This window comes from Epargyreus clarus, unplaced genomic scaffold (assembly GCF_041222505.1).
Source record: "Epargyreus clarus isolate Ecla_fem2 unplaced genomic scaffold, WU_Ecla_fem_2.2 ptg000024l, whole genome shotgun sequence".
NCBI classification, from domain to species: domain Eukaryota; kingdom Metazoa; phylum Arthropoda; class Insecta; order Lepidoptera; family Hesperiidae; genus Epargyreus; species Epargyreus clarus.
The window spans coordinates 8,623,034-8,646,877 of NW_027332231.1; the positions used below are offsets into that span (position 1 = coordinate 8,623,034).

The 23,844-nt window shown below is 34.8% G+C and overlaps 1 protein-coding gene across 1 annotated transcript; it reads right to left on the reverse strand.

The window, feature by feature from the left end:
* Positions 1 to 5,113: 5,113 nt before the first annotated feature.
* LOC140752554 (carboxypeptidase O) lies at positions 5,114 to 9,043 on the reverse strand. The gene is made up of 7 exons (XM_073086892.1): positions 8,931 to 9,043; positions 8,384 to 8,443; positions 8,199 to 8,268; positions 7,642 to 7,986; positions 6,695 to 6,940; positions 5,712 to 5,900; positions 5,114 to 5,290 (listed from the first exon to the last, which is right to left on the reverse strand). Exons 1-7 carry the CDS (start codon positions 9,041 to 9,043, stop codon positions 5,114 to 5,116), a joined length of 1,200 nt encoding a protein of 399 aa, XP_072942993.1.
* Positions 9,044 to 23,844: the final 14,801 nt, after the last annotated feature.

Below are 23,844 nucleotides of genomic sequence, written 5' to 3' on the forward strand. Positions count from 1 at the left end.
TGCGCGTGCGCACTGCGCTGGCATCGAGATCTTCAAATAACCGTAACGGCATCATCCTAATCAAGCAAGGATCGCGATCGTAAAACAGTCGTACGCTTATTAATTAAAATTGCTACTTTTTATGTACTTATACTGTGTGTGTGAATGTATGTAATGAAGAATTTTAAGAAAGAAAGTGACTAAGTGTAATGAAGAATTACTCGCTATGTATACTTATAGGTACTTAGATAATATTAATATATATTTTCCGAACCAATACATAAAAGGATCATGGGGCTCCGTACCCATACCGAAACTATAAGATATAGGAAGTTAAAATATATCCGAAACCGTACCGAATTCGACGCAATATTTTCAAAAAAAAAATTGAATAAAGTCAGAATTTACATGAAACACTATTATGGAAAGTAAAGGTACGCTGTTCAGTTAGTTAATAAATAAAATCTATATAAATAAAATGTTTATTGTATTATCTTTACAATTCCTTGAAAATGTAATATCCGTAAGCAAAATAATTATATCCGAAACTATCGGATAATCCAATTTTTTTTATATCCGTAACCGAATCCAAAACCAATTATAATTAATATAATTAATAAATTTTATATCCATAACATAATTCACATAGATGAATGTTTTGATATCACACCATGGTGTTACCACAAATATTACGACGAAAAATAGTTACCTACTTAAAGGAAGTGTAATATTTAATTGATTTTTTAACCGACTTCAAAAAGGAGGTGGTTATCAATTCGGCCGGTATCTTTTTTTTTTATGTATGTCGGCGCTCATATTAGACACGCTGTTTACATCGTTATCAAACGAAATATATAGAGCACCGACTTCAGACATATGTACTAAACCAACATTAAATTTATTTGAATTATTTTTACTTTGTAGTGACATAGAAGTCGGTTGTATTTTTTTGTTAAAAAATTTATTATTTTTGTTTTTGTATGCCGCAAGTGGCATTTTGGCTCTTGACGTAGAGTTTTCATTCCCTTCATTTTCATTTCATTGGTAGCCTTTCAGCCTTACTCATAATGTATCGTATCATATTAGCCTATAAGGGAATGCTAGGGAATGCCTACTTTACAATCATTGTACTTAGGTATCCAACAATAATACAGATGACAAGTTAATCGACACAGACCCGTTACCTTTTTCTATTCCTTAAAATAGATCTCATACCTACTCGAAACCATTGAATGGTTCACTATTGATCACATGTAACATTACGCTTCAATTGTAATGTCTAACAGTACATGACAAAGCGAGTAAACGGAGATTAAGCCAATGGTGTCGGGTGTAACGAACCAGTGTCGTGGGACATCCCACGTACACCATTGTTAAGATGCCGCTATTTAGAATTAGTCATTGTTTTTATGTACAGGAAGTTACATACAAGCACACACCGAAAGCTTAGAAGTCACTGTCGTTTATGAATATCCTCATCATCATGAACTCAAACCCAAAATCCAAAATTACAAATTGGGAGTCCTTTTACCCGAGCCGAGGTTAATGTTTTTCGAGCGTTAATGTTTTCTTTGGCACATTAGAGACGACAGCGACACTTCATAAATTAAAATCTTTCGAGCCATCTAGACAGCAGAGTGTGCTGAAGAATGAGACACACACACATACGCTCGAAAACATTACCCTCTGCAATGGGTAAAAAGAATATCAGTAACCAAGGTACGGCGTCACGTTGACTGAAATTCTATGCATGGCTATTTCAGACCATAATGGATTAACCAAAGGGCAATCACGATATCTTATTACAAAAACAAGGTGCAAAGGTCCATTATGTGACCCGATTGACACATACAGGACGGTCTAGACACCACTAATGGGGCCCCATTGTTACATGTTGTTTGCCGCTTTGACAGATATGTCTAAAACATTATCAGACTAAAGTGGTTTACACACTTTCCGTGCGTTTATGTTGCGTAACGGTAATGCATGTGATTAAGAATATTAAGATTGCTTGATTGTTTGTTGACATTGCTATCTCTGAAGGTTAAGTTAGATATCCTCACATAAGTGTCCAGTATGCTTAAGGAAGTGATAGCCTAGTGGTTAAGAAACTGCGCCTCTCGATCGAAGGGTCCGAGGTTCAAATCCCAGGCACCTCTGAATTTTCAAAGTTATGTGCGTATTAGAAATTAATTATCACTTGCTAAACGGTGAAGGAAAACATCGTGAGGAAACCTGCTTACCTGAGAGATTTATAAAAAAATCTTAAAGGTGTGTGAAGTCTACCAATACGCACTTGGCCAGCGCGGTGGACTATGGCCTAATCCTTCTCATTCTGAGAGGAGACCCGTGCCCAGCAGTGGGACAGTAATGGGTTGTTGATGATGATGATGATGCTTAAAGAAATTATAAAAGTACTTTGAACGCACAACATACCCTCCTAAACAAGACATCTAAGTAATGAAATATCCAATCCATATCCAAAAATATCACCTTATTTATAAATACCAATCACCGTACATATGAGTATATGCCTGATGAAGACAAATATTATTTTAATTGAAAACGTATCATATATTTTTCAACTTTTAATATTTTAGCTAAATTAATTGTAACAGAGATGTGTTCTTGATAATTATTAAATTTAAAGACGAATTAATCTTTTATTGGAAACAGGTGATAGATACAGATAGTGTAAACACCACTTTATAATCTTAGTAATAAGAGCATAATAATATGTATCGCATTTCGTACGTCTGGTTTTAATGGACTTAGCACCTGTCCTAAGAAGAAAAGGACAGACACGTCCCTTAATGGAGAATATGAGATGTTAATGGGTATTAGATAAAGTCTAATACATATCTGTGGTCTATGTCTGTGGTATCGATATCAGTAAAAACACCCATTCAACAACAATGGTCATATACAAGATTGTTGAAGATTTTCTAATTTGATTATCGATGATTCATAAATGCTTAATAATTAACTTGTTTGGGTTTGGATGTTTATGTATATATGACGTTTTAATAATTTCTACTTATAATTTTAAAGAAAGATATACGTAGGGACATTTTCAAAACAAAAATAACAGGAATATATTCAAAAAGTGACGAGCAGTGATAGCCTAGTGGTTAAAAAACTCGGTCTCTCGATCTAGGGGTCCGAGTTTCAAATACCAGGCACGCACCTCTGATTTTTCAAAATTATGTGCGTATTAGAAATTAATTATCACTTGCTAAACGGTGAAGAAAAACATCGTGACGAAACTTGCATACCTGAGAGATTTATAAAAAAAAATCTCAAGGGTATGTGAAGTCTACCAATGCGCACTTGGCCAGCGCGGTGGACTATGGCCTAATCCTTCTCATTCTGAGAGGACACCCGTGCCCAGCAGTGGGACAGTAATGGGTTGATGATGATGATGATATTAAAAAAAATCCGAACAACATTACGCAATATTTTCTTTGAAAAGATTAGGCGTGAACATAATCCTAATCAATTTAACCTTAATTTAAGTTTAATGACTCTAATTATCAATCATATTAAAAAACGATTTTTAACTTGAACGACTGTTCTCATTTTCGGACCTAAATTATTTGTACCAGGATGGCGACGCTCAAAAATATCGCTTAAAGACCTCAAAACGGGACCTTCACTTTCTTCTTAACTCCTTTTGTATGCACGACCAGTTGCTGGTAACAGCTGACATACTTATGAATAAACACAACCATACAATTTGTTTTGTTCAATCCATTGCCGGTTTTCTATTGATTGATGATTTGGTTTATCATTGGACACGTGCATTGTAATAAATCGTAATGTATATTGTCTCAATGTGACTAGTAACACAGTAACATAGTTCTGATGACGTAGGGTACCACAGGAGAAAGTGTCACCATAATATTTGCCAAATGTGTTGTGGTTTGATCACGCGCTCTTTCTAACTGGTTATTGATGGCATTCTTAGCAAACGTGTTTATTATGTAGAATTGTATAAAAATAAATATTATAAATCAGTCTCTCTCATGACTTTGACCTCAATGCCCATACGATATAGTTATTAGTAAAGCCTCGAACTTTTGACACGTAGCTCTGAAATGTTTTTAAAAAAAATTATGAAATCTTAAGGAAGGAGAAGATAGATTTTATTAAGATTTATTTTTACTTTTACTCATACATAAATCAATAAAATAATGTTTTAAATTAAATTAAGATTGAAAATATATATATTCATTTTTTTTCTGAAAATTATCTTGTTTTATACTAAAATTAAGTTAGAATAAAATAACAATAAATATATATTCAAAAGAGATATGTATATGGAACACTTTATAAAATATATTCATTTATATTAATATATTTCATATAATTATATTCCTGATGCAATTTCATAAAGTCATTACTATAGAAGCTGTTCCGTATATTATTCATAACTACATCTATAACCCGTCTCCAGACTTCCACCACGACGTGGGTGGAGGTGGCCTCAGCTGACTGCACCTTCCTTCCCCGTTCCGCCATTCCCCGTCCTCGTATAACTGCATCACGAACTCCATAGCATATGGGATTCCATATACCTGCAAAAAAGTTCTCATAAATTATTAAATAATCTTCCGCTATGTTTAGTTTCTTTGGCTATATTAAAAATATTGTAATAAATAAATATATGAAATTGGTAATTACCTATTTATATTTGAAGGCGGTAGAATCCTTTGTTGTATATAGATCTAAATTTTAAGCGCCATTTTTTACAATTCCAATTATTAAGTTTAAAAAATATTTTTATATCACGGCGTGCGTAAATTGACGTTTTACGCACGCTTCGCGTGCGCAAAACCCCCATTTCCGACCCCGTAATATAAAATTTTATACAACACGCGGACGAAAAATGTTTTTCTGACTCGTGTGATTGCAGTCCTCGCCTGCGGCTCGGCCTGCAAACTCACACTTGTCAGAAAAAAATTTTTCGTCCTCGTATTGTAATGTACTATTTTTCTATCCTGTTTTAAACTAAAAATTAAGTCTTAATAAAATTACAATATATATATTAAGGTGAAGCATATAATGACAAAGAATACTTTCAAAAATTTTATTTTTTATAAATATATTTCATTAACATATTCATACTGAAACGTCAAAGTTCATTACTATGAAAGCTGTTCCATATATTATTCATAACAACGTCTATAACCCGTTTCCAGACTTCCACCACGACGTGCGTGGAGGTGGCCTCGGCTGACGGCACCGTCAGCCATTCTCCGTCCTCGTATAACTGCATCACGAACTCCATAGCATATGGAATTCCATATACCTGCAAAAAAATATTTTCATGAAATTATAAGTAATTTGGTTCAAATTTTTAGTTCATTAGCTCTACTGAAACGATTGTTGTCAATAGATTATGATATTGCTAATTATTTATATTTGAAGTTGGTAGAATCTTTTTTGTTTTGACTTAGGATGCATTGCCGCCACACTTTTTTCTGCCTTAAAACAGCAGTATTCAGCTCTGTTGAGTTCCAGCTTAGTCCTCAGGGGTAGCAGCGCATCTGTGGCCGACCTCAGGTAGGAATATCTAATCCTATCTGGGGTTGATTACAGATATCCATGGGCGGCAGTAGCCACTTACCATCAGGTGGACTGCATGCTCGTCTGCTACTCCTATATTATAAAAAAAGTCACCCAGCCCCAGTAGTGGGGCAAGTAATTCTTGCAGCCGTTATCCCACGTACCGTAGAGGCATAATCCACGCTAGTTCCGGTAACCCTTCCATACCAGTTGTGAAGTGTCTCCACCGTAACCGTGTATACTTGGAAGCTCGCCTTCCTCATCAGTTCATCTATTTCTCCTTTCAAGTCGATATACTTGTCGTCATCTGTTTGAACATCTGAATAACCTCTCGGATAGAGAACTGCGTCGCCCTGTGTAGGTAAATAGAAAGAAGAAAGAAAAAAAGAAACCATTTATTTTACATGCTGTACAAGTTACAACATACAAAAGAAAATAATAACAATGGAAGGGACACAATAAAAAATAATAACAAATAAAAAAAACACGTGACGTAAACGATACAGTATAGCAGCAAAAATGGTCGCACTCAGTCTGTGCCGATGCCTGTGAGAAATAACAGACTCCGGCGACTGGTTTTCAGTGCGGCCCTGTACGTCGTGCAACTCTGACCAACGATGCGACACCAATTACACTATACTAAATGTATTATCTACAGCAAATAACTAAAAAACAAACGTAAATAACAGAATGAAAATGAAAATGATATTAAAATTACGTATATAAAAAAATGACTAAGCTTACAGGTTCCTAACTTTCGTCTGTCCTGCCTTTCTAGAAACCTATTAGACGGTCTGTTGGATACAGGTGGTCTGTTAAAATGAATAAAACCTCATGTAGAACTCCTATTAGTTCGTACAAATGGAAGTCCTATATGAATTTGGTTATATAATATGATATATGTATCGAATACATGTACCCAGACACAGTTTAAACGCCATGCTTAAATATCTGAATACCTAACGTGAACATGGAATTATTTTAATGTTATGTTTTAATAACATATGAAATAAGATAAAAATTAGTTGAAAATGAAGATTCGGGTCTACATTCGGGTAATTAGAAAGTCTACAAATAAGCTTCATTCGTCTTTGTTATTTTCATCATCATTCGGGGAATTTTGTTTTACTTGTGCTTTTTGCTCTACCTTAAAAACTTCTGGAGAGTATGTCCCAGCATGCACATGGATATATGCAATTATTTTGTGGCTGTAACGATGCATGATATCCCGTATGGCTCTCGTCTCTGGTTCCGAGAAGGGTACGGGTCCAGGGTACTGCTGACTGCACGAGCTGATGATGCGGGAGGAGTTCCAGGCGATATCGAAGTTACGGTCCAGAGCTACTCCTGGACAGGCTTCCTGTGGGGATAAGTTCTTATTCCACGTTTCCACCTGGGAAGTAAAAAGGCGCAACATAAACTTGACTCATATGTTTACCTCAGGTAGAACTCGCATTTTATCTAAGGACAATACATATGTAGGCGTAGCCGGCATTTGCCACTTACCACTAAGACTTGTGTAATATACAGGGTGAATTTTTCAAAAAGGCCTTCAGGGCCAAATCCGAAACTATAAGGATTAGCGAAAAATGCTGAAAGGAGTTACGAGGCCTGCAACATCAAAATCTTCTTCAAAATTTTCCTTTTCTTTTAATTTGTCACATAACTTTACTTTCCAGAAATTGATCCTTATAAGCGACACTATCAGATAGTGGAATAATATAAAGGTATATTTTTTTTCAAAATGAACTCGTTCGATTCCCGGCTAAGGAAAAAAGTATTTAAAAAAACTACTGATGCAGTTTTAGTTTTTATCAAAATCGGCCTCGTAACTCCTTTCAGCATTTTTCGCTAATCCTTATAGTGTCGGATTTGGCCCTGAAGGCCTATTTGAAAAATTCACCCTGTATAATATGCATATGGCTTGGAATCCTTGCTAAATGGAATCATTAGTCCAGATCAGTGAAATATTAAAACGAGATATACAAATACGAATATAAGTACGCCCTCAGCGTTTCCAATTAAAAATTATCCCTTTATCCAACAATTTCTAAATATAATGCATTTATTTTAAAAACCAATAGGAAAAAATACCTTAAATCCATAACCATCAGGATTAGCCATCGGTATCAAAAATACGTCGAATTTATCTAAATGTTCTAAATAATAAGAGACAAGTTGAACAAAATACTTTTCCTCCGCCAAACAGTCGATGGCATACATCCCCATAACACTTAAGCCGTGAACTATGAATATTATCTTCTTTTGCCCATCATCATCTTCGTATTTCTTATCATCAGCTCTGAATCGAATTTCTGTAACACGTTGGGTTATTTTCAAAAGCACGATATCATTGTACTCTAGTGTTCGACCAATTTTTTCCACTGTGATGTTCGCATTTATGAATTTTGTCGCGATTCGCGTCATCTGTTGTTTTAACTGAAAGAAAATTATTATTAAGGGTTAACTACCCTTAGTTTACATGTAAATTCATAAAAGATTTCTGTATTGTGTGTCGATTTGTGTAAGTATTCTTTCTTTCTTCATTCTTTCTTAGCATAATGTTATATACAGCACAGATAATGTCACGAATTTTAACATAATTGAAACTCGTAATATTGTCCAAAAATCAAAAATGAAATGAAACTAACGGTATATGGACTTAAAACTTCATTTATGTTGGGATCTTCTGATAGCGGTGAGATAGATTCCGTTTTTTTCCTGAAACAAAACATTTACGTTATTTGCTAGTTCATTACTATAAAAACGTGTGAGACAGCGTTTTTGAAAATTTGTGACTTATTAACATAAAAATAATGTTTTAAACAACACTTACGATTCATCGTCCAGTTGCATCATATTCATTTGAGTAAGCCTTATCGTATTTGTTGTGCGCCTTTAAAAATAAAGATTAAGAGTTAAGAGATTTGTATGCAAAAGAATTAAAACAAAAACAATTTCCTTCTATTGATTTTGAGTTTATTTTTTTACAAAATATATTCCTAAGTACATACTTAAGTATAAAATATGTTTTTTTTTACAGAATATATTCCTAAGCACATACTTAAATATAAAATTTATTTTTTCAATTTACTATTTAAAACTTCTTTTTCAGCCGTCATAAAATATGAAAATAGTTATTGTACTTATTTATTCAAAAATAGATTTATTCTTAATAGATTACAGACTAATAATTAAAACATAAAACATTGCGCATCATAAAACTGAAGTTTTATATATGTACAAACAATAGTACAGAATATTCATACACTTTACTATCTATCTACTGCCACCTTGTGTATATGAATAAACTAAATCTTCCTTAAATTATTATGTTCCACCTCTAGTTACACTTTATTGTTATAAAAAGTATAAGAACATACGATTTATCCCGTAGCCGACGCTTTTGTACTTTGGGCCATTTGTCTTGTTTACTCCAATGGCCCATTCGAAGGCTGCCTTTAGTAGGCTGCGTTTTATCCTCGGTAACATTCATTTTCTTCTTCTCCGTGCTAGTAAATCAAATGAAACAGATTTTTTAAATCCCATGAGATATTATAAAACCAGACATTCTTGTTTGCGTAATTTTAGACGTTCTACATTATGTTTAAACATGCAATGCATGCAATCCTTATTTGACAGCCCTGTGTAATGTTACAATTAATAGTATTGATTGCCACTTGAGTCACAAACATTTTCAGGCATGTAGTTTTCTTACAAGCCTGAAAATGCATGTAGGTTTCCTACATGCCTGAAAATGAAAAAAAAGGTCTAGAGGTTGTGTAAGCTCTACCAATGCGAACTAGGGCAGTGTTTTTTTTTTATAATATGAGAGTAGCAGACGTGCATGCAGTCCACCTGATGGTAAGTGGCTACTGCCGCCCATGGACATCTGTAATCAACCCCAGATAGGATTAGATATTCCTACCTGAGGTCGGCCACAGATGCGCCGCTACCCCTGAGGACTAAGCTGGAACGCCTCGGAAAAGTCTGTCTCCCTTACCACACCCTTCAAACCGGAACACAGCAGCGCCTAACACTGCTGTTATTAGGTAGAAATAGGTGTGGCGGTGGTGCCGCCGGAGTCGAACCACAAAGGGTTCTACCACCTTCAGTGTTGTGGTATATGGCCTAAACCAGCCTCACTCTAGAAGGGAACCCGTTCCTAGCAGCGGTAATGGGTTGACGACTGCCAAAACATTATAGAACAAGATTATTACCATTAATCAATGTCAATAAACCTAAGGATTAACCCTAAACAGCGGTATACTACTAACTATTAATACTAGATTTTTAAGGTAATTTAATAGATCAACAACATACGTTTTAACTGGCTTCCGAGTCAAGCTTTTCTGTACTTTCTGTCGTTTATCGCCAAGTCTTATTCCCACTCGATAGCTTGTAGTGGAGTACGGTTTAGATATAGTCGTATTTACTTTATCCTTACCAGTACTGGAGAGTCTGTAAGAATGCAACAATTAATAATTCATTTTTTTCTACGATTGAAGTAGGAAACGATCATGATCTCAGTAACCAGCTAATGGTAAGGTGACCAGCTGGCCAACCAACCAATTCTATATAGAAAAGATGCGCTGAGACTTCGCAGCACAAGATGCTTGCCTTACACTCGTATGTAAATCCACACTCTCCATACTCTTACACCGGAACACAAGAACTTCTAGAAATTGTGACGGAACCTGCCTGGTTTCAAACAAATGGTTTCCCACGTTTCAAATGCTCTATCGATCAGCTTTTGCATATATTCAATGATGGTTTACTAAGGAATTACTTCCTTCATCGACTTTTTATAATTCTAATCATTTATAGGGAGAAACCTTATTAGTTACAATAAATTTAACATTACCTGGTTTTATTAATCGATTTTTCATCATGTACACTGTCGGCTAGTTTCACTTTATCTGATTTTAACACAGGTTGCCTAAGAAAAATAAAGAATTACTTGACTAAATTATAATTTGCATGAACAATCATTGTCTAACAATAATGTTAAAATACGTACCAAGTCTGTGAATCGTTAGCGCTTTCGACTGAAATTTAAAAATATATTTTAATTCTTTTCTTCACTAAGTTAGCTTATAAATAGCAAACGTGTATATTATCCACTTATCGTACATACCTAAAATTATATAAACCATCAGAATATATGTAACTAAAATGGAAATAATTTTAATATTAATATTCATTGACATTTTCAGTAAAAGTAAATAACATAATATCACATCAAAACATGTTTACAGAGACTACTTGTTGTAATATTCATCGATTTATATTGCGTAATCATTGCGCTGAAATTTGTAAAATACTCGAATAGGTACTTGTAGGTAATAAATTTTATGACTTAAAGTATTAAATTTTATCGGAGCTAACACTACTTGGCGAGACGCCATGAATAGTGGTTTGCACCACGGTCTGCTTTCAGAGGTCTGGGTTTGTTCCCGTAGGAGACAGACGAAGTGGAAGTAGATAATTTGTGTTCTAAATGTCGATGATCATATACTTGTTTTTTTAGACTGTCTGTAACAGTCAAATCTGAGGAAATACTACTGTTAAGCTCAGCTGTATATCCTCAATATTGACGGCAAGGAATATTTGAGCACAGATTCTTCCCATACCTTTGAAAATATTAAATAATTCAGGTACGTAGGTTTCCACGTGTTATAACAAAAAGATCCCAAATATGTATGAAGGTTACCAGTATTTCCTCTTTGTAATAGAACGTCCTCCTCCTCTTCGTAATAGAAACCCCTCTCGATCGAGAGGTCCGAGGTTCAAATCCCAGGCACGCACCTCTGATTTTTCAAAATTATGTGTGTATTAGAAATTAATTATCACTTGCTAAACGGTGAAGGAAAACATCGTGAGGAAACCTGCAAACCTGAGAGATTTATAAAAAACAATCTTAACGGTATGTGAAGTCTACCAATACGCACTTGGCGTACGCAGCGCGGTGGACTATGGCCTAATCCTTCTCATTATGAGAGGAGACCCGTGCCCAGCAGTGGGACAATAATACATTGACGATGATACGAAAATGTTAACATTTTATACGTTGTGTAGATAATCGTAATACTAAGTGAGGAAGTATTCGAGAGAAAAATGAGCCATATATGTTGACCGCACCCTTAAATCTTGACCGCGGGGGCGTTAAAATTTCACGAGCCCTTAAAAGTGTTGTTTTACTGTTCAAGGCTGTTATGGCACAGGTCTGGTCTTAACACTTTGCCAAAGTGTTGTGGTACAGAGAATATGCAGACAAGATTAAACGCTTAGTGAAATATATTTAATTAATTCGACGAAGTTAGTTTAAAGTGACAGATTACTTAGGGTATTTGTTGTGTAGTTGACAAATATTTCTTAATACTACAAAAACTAAAAAATGAGGTATACCTATAATTTACTTTAACTGGAGTTTAAAGACAATTCAAGAACGATTCAGTGGGTATTATTTTTACAAAAATATGCGTCTCCAATTTATATTGGGTAATGTATTTAAAAAAATAGCCCTATTTATCTGCACTGTCTTTCTCTGGTAGCACAGAAATTTAAAAGGTGGGAAGAACTAAAGGTTGAAGGGGGTAGAACCCTTTGTGGGTCGACTCCGGCGGCACCACCGCCACACCTATTTCTACCTAATAACAGCAGTGTTAGGCGCTGCTGTGTTCCGTTTTGAAGGGTGTGGTAAGGGAGACAGACTTTTCCGAGGCGTTCCAGCTTAGTCCTCAGGGGTAGCGGCGCATCTGTGGCCGACCGTAGGTAGGAATATCTAATCCTATCTGGGGTTGATTACAGATGTCCATGGGCGGCAGTAGCCACTTACCATCAGGTGGACTGCATGCTCGTCTGCTACTCCTATGTTATAAAAAAAAACTAACATAGTTCGACTGGGGAGGTACCACCGCAACACTTTTTCTAACGTGAAGCAGTTCTTGCGATCAATAAAAAGTGCGGATGGCGGTATTACACATGAGGCCACCAACTTAGTCATAGGAGTGACAACTGTGATCAGTACCCTTAGAATGGGTTTTTACGTTTTTACAATAATGACTGTTTTTCTGATACAGACCTTTTGGGGCGCTGATTGGAAATGTACAGGCAAATACGTAGACAAATACAAAAACAGGCACGTTAGTAAAAACGTAAAAACTCATACTAAGGGTACTGTTTCAGGTACAACTCTTGTTCTATATGCCGTTGATTACCGACATTCATTACCTTCAGAGATTACTTGCCACCAAGTGGATAACAATATGGATAACAACTCGTTTGGTAATATCTTATATATAAAATTCTCGTGTCACAATGTTAGTTACCGTACTCCTCCGAAACGGCTTTACCGATTTTCACCAAATTTTATATGCATATTCAGTAGGTCTGAGAATCGACATCTATTTTTCATACCCCTAAGTGATAAGGGTTGTTCACCCTTAACTTTTATTTTATTTATGTGTCGACGTTTGCCGGTCAGCTAGTTTGTTATAAAATAAATAAATAGTCCAACTTCAAGCAATTTGTCCAAAACTATTTTTACGCCCGATCAAATTTTAGTTTCACAAATAATTGAAACCGTCAAATATTTATCTGTGTGACGTAACGCGTTTTCAACTTGCCCCAAATTTGTTTGAGTTGCTCTTCTATATGTTTGTATTATACCGCAAATCAAATATATTTGGTAGCAATGTTGGCCGTAGGTTCGCCGAATCGATAGTAACTGATAGTATATGCTACACGTGTACGTGTATTGGTTAAAAGAAGGTTGAAAATAACGCGTCCTTTGTAAGTATATGTATGTTATTATAGTGAAAAACACTGCGAGAAAAATATCCTACATTGCATATTGACATTTTTTTCATAAAATCCACCCATCGGCATCAATCACCAACTTCATATAGAAAAGAAAGGAACTTCATATTACTTCCTGAAAGCGATCACTGATGTGTTGCGACACCTGAGCACTAATATAGAAGACTTATATTATGGCATCCACACTCAATAAAAGGTATCACTACTTTACGGTAGAAATATGTCTAGCGGTGGTACCTCCCTGATCAAACCATCCTGGTTCTATCACCTATCAAAAGTTGTAATTAACCAATCATTATTCGCAATTACATATTTAGCGGAATTTCGATTACCAAACACTTTAGTCAGGACGCCACCTTCTATTATCTGCAGCGTTTGCACATAGGTACGTTCAGATAGAACCTTTCGCTGCCTCTTATGCAATGTTCCACACGAGCCTCGTAAACGCGCTTTAAGATTTACACCTACACAAAAAAACTGTTAGGGCACCGACTCAATCTTCATCTGAAGGTTGGTTGTAAATCGGACCTTTAGGCTTTAAAACGACCTATTAAAGTGGGGTTACTACGATCTTTTGTTGCTTTACATATAAATATATGGTAAACCGTTGTTATTAGTGGTAGGACCCTTTGTGGATCGACTAATGAGGTACCTACCATCCCCAGCCTATATTTGCTTAATAATATTGTTAAGCGCTGATGTGTTTTGGTTTAAAGAGTGTTGTAAGAGAACCACATTCACAAAGTATTCTGAATTAGTCTCCAGGAGTTGCAAAACATCTATAGCCGGCTTCCGGTTTCTATCTGCGCTTGATGACAAATTTCCATGGTCGTAATAGCCATTTACCATCAGGTTTCCAGCGCGGATTTGTCCAACCGCATATAAATTCTTCGACAAAATTTAAAAATTGCTATTTACTCGTAGCAATAGTAACCAGAATCGACAGTTTAACATGTCCCCTAAAAACGGAAGATCCCATTAAATTTACTTTTCACTAGTAACCCCACCCCATCCAACTCCCGGCCGAACTCAACGTTGCTTAATTTTGAAGACTGTAGAATCTACATTAGCCGGTGGCCTATGTGCGTTTCTAACTTTTATGAGCTATTAACCATAAAAATCTAATAATTAATAAATTTACTTTTATTGTCACCCCAATGCCAAGTCGGTTCGAATGTGCGCCCGTGGCCTCTTTCACACGTGTAAAGGAAGTACACATTAACTTACACGATCATAATAAAGATGTGTGATATAATGCTTTCAGTTTAGGGCATACTTAAACGTAATGTCCTAGATCATATAAGGTTATAGACTGATGATAGTTGAGAATGTAAGGAGATAATGACTTATATATAATATCTTAATAAGATAATAATATTATCAATTAGATTTAATAAACTCTTTAAGTTAGACATTTAAATAGTACAAAGATACAAGTTTTCTTTTGTAAAGTAGGTATTAAAATACTTGAAATTTGTTTTTAACTTAAATGTACAGTCAGCTCCAAAAGTAGATGAAGAGATTAAGGTTTCAAAAATGTATATACACCTCAGCGTTTATAAGTAGCTAAACACAACAAGCACCATAATTAGATGAACGTCGTAAAGTTTCAAAAGTAAATTAAGACTACAATGTCAAAAGTAGCTGAATCAACCTATCGTATTAGTGACGTTAGTCATTTTGCATTTTGCTTGCATCTACTTTTGTTATGTTATGATGTTCATCTAATCAGGATGCTAGGAGTGTTCAGATACTTATGAACGTGTGGTTGTATTTTGGAATTTTCGTCTGCTCATCTACTTATGAAGCTGACTGTACTTACAGCTACTCGCTATAAGTTAATACACAAGTATTAAAAATCATTCAGCCTTTGAAAGGTTTTTTATTTAATTGGCTTAAGGCACAATAGAACTTAACTTATAGAGTTTGGTGAAACTGCCCTACAATCATACCTTTCAGCCACGAAGTAACAGTATAGGGTGCCGCCGAAACATTGCGGCAACATTGTATTTTTTACGGCAAGATTTACAAGGTGTTAAACCGAGTAAACCGGACGCGGTCACGAACATTGTTATTGACCGCTGTAAAATTGCAACGAAATGTTTTCATTTTTGACTTTACGACTTTAAAATTGTGTACAATTATGTTATTTAGATCGAGTACTTTTTTCTAGTCTATTATTAAAATCAAATCAAATCAATACTCTTTATTGTACCCAATAAAAGAAGATACATATAAAAATAAATAACTAATTTAAAAGACAATACAAAAGGCGGTCTTATCGCTAACCAGCGATGTCTTCCAGACAACCTTTAGGTGAGGAGTTATAGTAGGGATGAATAGAAAAATAGGTAGGTCTATTGTTGATAGGTACACATAATGTCTAAATTAATCTCTCAAATAGACCTAAAGTAAAATGTATTGCCACTGCAGAGGACTCAAATTATAAGACGTGTCACTTGAACTTATTAATTTTTCCCTGTTTTGTCGATTTTTTTTTTCTACGAGTAATTTATCGCCCGCATGGCACAGTGCATGTTATCATCACACCTCTTTATTGCATAATATAATTAGAGTTTGGTTCCCAGAGAAGGTAAATGAAGAATTTGTGTGTTTTTGTTTTTGGCGAATCGTTTTCTAAATAAAGTAGCTGGATTTATCTTGTAATAAATTTCTATAAAACTAAGTTATTAAAAGTATCATATCATTAAATAGAACGTTTATCTACACGTGCCTGCTATATAATAAATAATTTCCCAAATGCGTAACGAACTCGCATCCGGACGGTTCCGTAGCACCATTTTTTATTTATTTGTTTATTAAAGCAGCCATTGAAGTACCTACATGCATTGTGAAAATTTGAACCGTCTACCAAATTCCGGTTCAATAGATAAAGCAAAAAACGTTGAAAAATTGTGGTTCCTTGTATAGCGACCCCCATTTATTTTCAACCTTTTTATTTTTTGTTATAGCGGCCACCGTTATACACATTCTGTAAAAAAAATCAAGTGTCTACTTATTACGGTTCAGGAGAAAGAGCCCTGTGGCGGACAGACAGACGGACAGACAGCGGAGGCTTAGTAATAGGGTTCCGATTTTATCTTTTAAGTACGGAACCCTAAAAAGACGTCATACCGCAATAAGTGAAATGTCATCAGCAATAAAAAAATCGTTAATCCTCAACGATCTGGTTACAAAGCCCTTAACACTTAAATGGAGGCGTTGACACTAATAGTATTATCATAAAACTGCAACAAACAGCTCCACCTAAAATATTTCATAATATCACAACTTGTTTCACCACGAAATGGTAAGCGATGGATAATACTATAATTCATCTTTTGTATAGGTATAAGTAGTTGGTAGGTTAGTTTGAGTAGTACAGAGCTGGGGTAAATCTGTACGACTAAAATTGTAGGATAAATACCAAGTTATATACCATGCCATGAAAACGGTGTACGTATATTATGTAGGTATATTTTAATTGTAGCTCCGATATTACCCTAATTAACCTTAATTGTTTATATACATACGCAGCCCTTTTTTAAGGATTTAAGTGATTTAAGTTTGTGAATTGAATATAATCTTACATCTGAAATGTAGAATTGTAGAAGCCTATGAATAGATGAATTATTTTAATTAGACACTGTCTGGAAATTAATATTTCAACAACTTTGTATTTAGTATTAGTAGTAGTATTTAGTATTTATTTTTATTTACCATTCGCTTGAACGAGCTACTCGTTACCCGCTCGAGGTGAAACACGTCTCCAACATTAAACACGTTTCGCGGTCGACTGACTTTAATTCATTTTTTCCCTTTATTTCACGAAGAGAATTTATTTTCATAACTGATAATAAATGTCAAGTCATTGAAGTAATAAAGTAAGTGGGGTTGGTCCCCGTCTACGGCGTAGCGCGTAGCTTTCGAGCTACGGAATGTAAATTAATGGCTACACTTGATTCTCTACATCATTTTAAACGGGTCAATTTACACCGTATTTATTATACAGTAGCCGGGAGTGACACGTACAGTGTACACCCCTACACAAAGGTTCTGTATTATATAAGAACCCAACTAGTTTTTAATGTAAATTTTGAGCACAGTCATCTGTTGTTTTGTAAAATTTTCATTTTTTTTTTAGGATTCAATATTATTATTAATATAAGTTTTAATATAATAGGAACTAAGTTTAAAGATAAGGAGATTTTAAACTTCAACTTCACTTCAATTATTATGTTATTTTTTATTATAAATTACTGGTATTATTTAATGTATTTTTTTTCCATATAAGCTATTCTAAAGACAAATTAAAAAAATCATGACAGGTAATTACACTAAAAATAATTATGTAATTGTCAAAAAAAGTAGTACCTATTATTATAAGATATTCTATATTTATATATATTTATTTATAGCAGGAAAACATTAGTTATTTATAGCTTGTTCAGTTGAAACAAATAGTATTGTTCAATGGAGTGATGTGAAATGTTTCACGGTTCCGCTTTTAGTACAGGCTATCCAATCTGCTAATACGATGGACTCGAAACCTCTGGAGGATCGGTACTGTTCTAGCGCGCTTCCTATTTAATCGTGATCGTATCTTAGAACATTGAAATAAAGATATTGTTTATAAACACGATAAATAAAAATTTAAAGCATTTACTTTATTTTGGAACTAAATAAATAAATCTTGAAGAAAAAATCAGAAACCTAAATTTATCATTTATCGGTCAAGGATCGAACACTGCTGACGACCATCGCCTGCAATAGTCGCGGTAGTAGCTGACGATCGACAGTCGCATATAGCTCCTATATTAGCACCTACATGCAAATTATCTAAAACGTAGCCGTGAAAATAAACTTACTAGAGGGTTGAATATTTAAACTTACATTTAATTTAAATAAGTGATTTCTAATAGAAAACAGTTTTCCGATGAGAATTGCTACCCTTTAACGCGTTTCAACTCACATTAGCAAGATTTCCAGCGAGACACAATCCATAGGTATACATACTGCATAGTTATCTTAAACATCTAAGGAAAACGAATTATATATGAATTAGGTTCGTGTGTGCTTCATAAAATTAATAAATTAGATACATACATTCAATTTAAATCACTGAAATCTTTACAAAATATTACTTAATAAGTAACATGTTGTTGAATATTTTTTTTATTTTATCTCTGAGGCGTAAGTTGGAATACTGCTTGAAATGCACTAAACATGACTTTTTCTTTTTTTATAACTGAAGCAAACGAGTGTGCAACTCGCGTGATGGTAAATGGCTACTGCCGCCCATGGACATCCGTAATTAACCCCAGATAATATTAGATTCCCACCTGAGGTCGGCCACAGTGCAGCGCAACCCCTGAGGAATAAGTTGGAATGCCTCGAAAAAGTATATCTCCCTGACCACTCCCTTCCAACCATAACACAGGAGCACTTAACACTATTATTATTAGGCAGAAATAGGTGTGGCGGAGGTGCCGCCGGAGCCGAAGTGAGGTTTCTATCACCTTTCAAAACTGATAACTTAAAACCTGTTGTTCCACCAGAAATGTACAAGTTAGCTAAGAAGTGAATGAAGTCAAAGCTACTGTAAGAAAGATTTTTTGTGTAATATAGGAGTAGCAGACGAGCATACAGTCCACCTGATGGTGAGTGGCTACTGCCGCCCATGAACATTTGTAATCAACACCAGATAGGATTAGATATTCCTACCTGAGATCGGCCGCAGATGCGCTACTCCTGAGGACAAAGCTGGAACGCCTCGGAAAAGTATGTCTCCCTTACCACATCCTTCAAACCAGAACACTGCAGCCTTTAACACTGCTGTTATGAGGCAGAAATAGGTGTGGCGGTGATGCCGCCGGAGTCGAACCACAATGGATTCTACCACCTGAAAAATTATACTTGTACTTTGAAGATGCGCCATATATGCCAAAATATTGTGTTACCTAAAACATTTTGCTTAAAGTAATGAACAACTGCAAACAAACTATTTACTTACAAATCCGTAACACATAAGAGAAAATAAAATTCGCGAATAGAAGCTGGGTGCATAGGTACGATTTAAGAACCGAAATTTACAATCAATGACATTAACATAATGTGCTTGCATCACTGTTTATAGTAAGAGGGTGGGGTGGATGGTTCCAAAATACATATAACATTGGGTTTAGCTTAGCTTTGTACGAAATATTTACATTTTGAGGATTGTTACGTATTTTTGAAAACAAAAAAGGAACATTAAAACACCTCAATTTAGTTTTTGCATTTCATAAACTGCATCGTATGAATTCCTATACTCCACAATATTTTACTGAGCATTATCGAGGGGCAGATAATTTTTAAAATCTGTTCTACATTTAAAGATTTTGCAATAACGAATGTAGGAGAATTATTTAAGCTTTTTTAACTTATTGTCGTATTATGAACTCGACTTAAAACCATTCGCAAAAAGGTTAAGAACCACTGTCCACCATATTACAAAGTACTATAGATACCTACATTGCGGTCGAAACAATCTTATTTCGCCGTCAATTTCATTAGAAATCTTACTCTAGCGGGCACCGTATTTACATACGAACATACGTGCACTCTACTGATTGCTTGAAGATGGGATGATGGAGAATTGAACTGGTCCTCGGCGATTGCTCCGCTACCCGTTTATACTGCGATGTGGAGACGAAAAACGTGCAATTTTTCAAGAATAGCTTCTTGCGGCGCTATCCGTATTCATGTAGATATTTTTTTTTATATATATATAATATAGAAGAAGCAGACGAGCATACAGTCCACCTGATAGTAAGTGGCTACCGCAGCCCATGGACATATGTAATCAACCCCAGATAGGAGTAGATATTCCCACCTGAGGTCGGCCACAGATGCGCCGCTACTCCTGAGGACTAAGCTGGAATGCCTCGGAAAAGTATGTCTACTTTACCACATCCTTCAAAACGGCACACTGCAGCGCCTAGAACTGCTGTTATTAGGCAGAAATAGGTGTGGCGGTGGTGCCGCCGGAGTCGAACCCCAAAGGGTTCTACCACCTTCAAATGATGATATGATACCATTAGCGGGTTTTTTTTATAAGATTAGAATAGCAAACGAGAATGCATTCCAACTAATAGTAAGTGGTCGACATCTGTAACCAACTTCATATAGAAAAGAGGTTCAACCTGAAGACGCTCGCAGATCCGTTGCCACTTGTGAGGACTAAGATCGCCTTATATCGAACTCAGCCAACAACCACACCCCACCGCCGAAACGCCAGAAATAAATGGTACCTACTGGTACCTACTGGTACCTCCCTCGACACCCATACTGGTTTTACCACTTTTCAAACCTTCATGTGTTCTAACATATTTCGAAATCAAATACAAATCTTTGAAATTAACGAGTAAGTTTTTTACAGGGCAAGTTTAAAAGTGTGGACTTTTTCTTTCCCCTTTGAAAGAATTTTGAAAAAAGGTTCAAACGTGCTTTTCTTTCAAAGCTGGGCAGCGTGCTTAATATAACTTAGTCTTAATAGTTTACCTTATTACAATTTAACAAATTAAACTACCTAAATTTGTCCCATCCTAAGCTTAACAAACAATAAATGTATGTTACTCTGTACGCTATCACATTTTGTGTAATAAAACCGAGTTCCTCATCATTTGCATCGTCTAGGATGCTGACAAACGTTTTCAAATCTTACATTAAACCTAGCGAGGCATAGCCGCCTTCATTTCTTGTGACATAAAGAAGAAAATTGCCGGAACATACTTCAGATTATACGCTGTTTCATCATTGTTCTAAAATAATAGCCATGTCAAAAACAGTGCTCGAGTGACGCGAATACTTTCCGACTGCTTGGCTTTATTTTATTGCGCATGTTTTAATATTAATTGTAAGTTTTCTGGCTCGATGAGCAGACGACTGGGTACATAATGCAAATGTGTACGCTTGTCAAAACGCTTAGCAAATTTCATAGCAGTTTAATCGTTAACGCTCGGCCGATTTAATGTTCTTCACGCGTAAGTTTATACAATGCTATGGGAAAATTGTTTGCTATAGTTGACATTGATTTATATGAATATGCCATGAAATTAGTTAAAGTCGTTGAGACATTGTTTCGATAAATGTGTCACTAATCGATTCTTTACTGTGTATTTCGTAAATAAATTTAAGTAAACAAAGTACTTATACTTGTAAAAAAATTAAAATGATAGAAAATAAACATTCGGAATATTTCATTTATTGTACATTTCACAGATGTTTCACACATTTCACAGAGAGAAGCCACTTGTAGGAACACCTTCAAGAGAATGGTTCGGGAGCATTACTTACGTATGTCCTCCAATACTTGAGTCTTTCAACTTTCCTTAATTCACTGTGTTGTATATATTTATTTGTATATATTATATTTTGATTATATATTTATATATTATTTATATTTATTTATAATTATTATATGTAGATATTGTATGTTTTTTTCCATAGTTGTATTTCTTGATATTTTATCATTACTGCTTATGTTTATGCCTACCACATGCTATCGCCATCACCCAGGGTCGACTGGCAGAGAATGCCATTAGACATTAAGTTTACCCTTTGTAACCCTTAGTTTAAGGTGTACAAAAATAAATAAATAAATAAATAAAATGTTTTTAAAACAGAGTGTGCAACTAGTAGGTACTAACTACTAAGCTATCATAGATTTTACCTAGTGACAATAAGTATACCTAGGCACCTATGAGTTATGACTACATAACTTTTGAAAGATTTCTAATCGATTCGTTTATTAATGACTATATTGATTAACTTAGATACAAATGAAAACGTTCTAATCCGTTCGAGATTATTGTAAGAAGTTATATTATAATTTTAAATGTGCAAATCAAAAGTTTTTTATATACAGTTGGGTAGGTACGTTAAATTAGGTATAGGTACCTACATTATTATTATTATTTTTAAGCACTAGTTAATGTTCGAGGCACTTATTGAAACATTCAAAAACATACCTATTATATTTATTTTATGCGTCTTATTCCATTTTACGCTAAAAGTAAATGTTACACGCAAGTGACGAAGTTCCCAAGTATTTATTGTAATTTCGCCAAGTAATGACAAAGTTGTGACAATTGCCGACATATCTCGACCCTTTATCTAATTCGACGTAATATTTCACCCTCCTTTAGCATTCATAGGTGCGACGTACAGTCGGTTATTATTTTTACAAGTTTTCATTTAATTAACTTTGTTAGTTTGTGTGTCTGTATATGTAACGGGTCAATCTTGGAACTCAATTTTAAAACAATAAACCAAGCAAGTACCTATTAGGTTCTGTAATCACAGTGGTATAGTTCGCACCAGACTGCTAGTCCGCTCTGAAGTTGTTGCGAACAGGTGTCAGGAACAGTCACACAATTTGCTATGGCGACGCGAATCATTTTTATATTTAGAGCGGACTAGCATTTTTACGCGGACTGTACGACGTTACCATTTACTATGTCAAAAGCAAAAGATTTCTTATTAATAAGAAATAGGTAATAATGCTTTCTTTATTTTGAGATGTTTTAAAATCTAATCTAATTTAATCTTTTAAAGTGCGGAATGAGAACAATAAAAACAAAAAGTAAAAAGTTGACAAGTATTCAAGAGTTTTAATATATATACGCTAAAACTCATAGATTAGTACTAAAACTATGACAGCTTTGTTCTACAAAAGTATATATCCTGATCTCAAAAATAAACCCTACAAAATACAGACGTATATTTATATTGCTTGTAGTCACTATTATTATAAGATATACAGTACAAAAGACATTTCTTTCAGATTACATTTCACATTGAAATAAGCCTTTAAGCGACATCTGTTGATGTAAAAATAGTCTTAATAAGGTTATGGACAGACAGCGCCATCTATAAGCCGTTCCTGTGTTAAATAGAAACGTTTCTTTTAGTTCAGCTACTGTCCACAAGATAGTGCTACTATAGGTACGTTTCTGTTATAACTACCGGCCAAAAGATGTCGCTTTTCACGAAAGGCGGCTTTCTTATTTTTAAAAATTCATATTTTAAAATCCAAATAAAAATATTATTATAATATTGGTATGAAATTATGAAACCAATTAATAATTTAAATGATATAGAGTTTGCAATTTTTTAATTTACATTTGCCTCTATTAGAATTAAAAATATGGATGTCATAGAATAGTGACAGTGACGTTGACAGATAAAATTGCCATAACAAAAAGGACCAATAATACAAATAAAGCAAAGCTACTTTTAGTTTTTTATTTTCTTCTACCACGAATTTTTGTCAATATATAATTACGTCTTGAAATGTTACTAAAATATTGTTGAATCTAATAATTTGAATGGTCCGTTAATCAACGTAATGAATGAAAATTAGACCTTAGGGCGTCTCCCGTACATCTAACTTTATCTATGGCCAATGAATGAGTGGTACAAAAAATACTCGAA

Bases quoted from the DNA above. Each gene is read 5' to 3' on its own strand.
- LOC140752554 (XM_073086892.1), bottom strand. From the start codon at position 9,043: ATGAATGTTACCGAGGATAAAACGCAGCCTACTAAAGGCAGCCTTCGA. The intron at 5,901-6,694 runs GTAGAGCAAAAA...TTACCTACACAG, and splicing joins ACTCTCCAGAAGTTTTTAAG to GGCGACGCAGTTCTCTATCC. The intron at 5,291-5,711 runs GTACGTGGGATA...ATTTTTTTGCAG, and splicing joins GCGTGGATTATGCCTCTACG to GTATATGGAATTCCATATGC.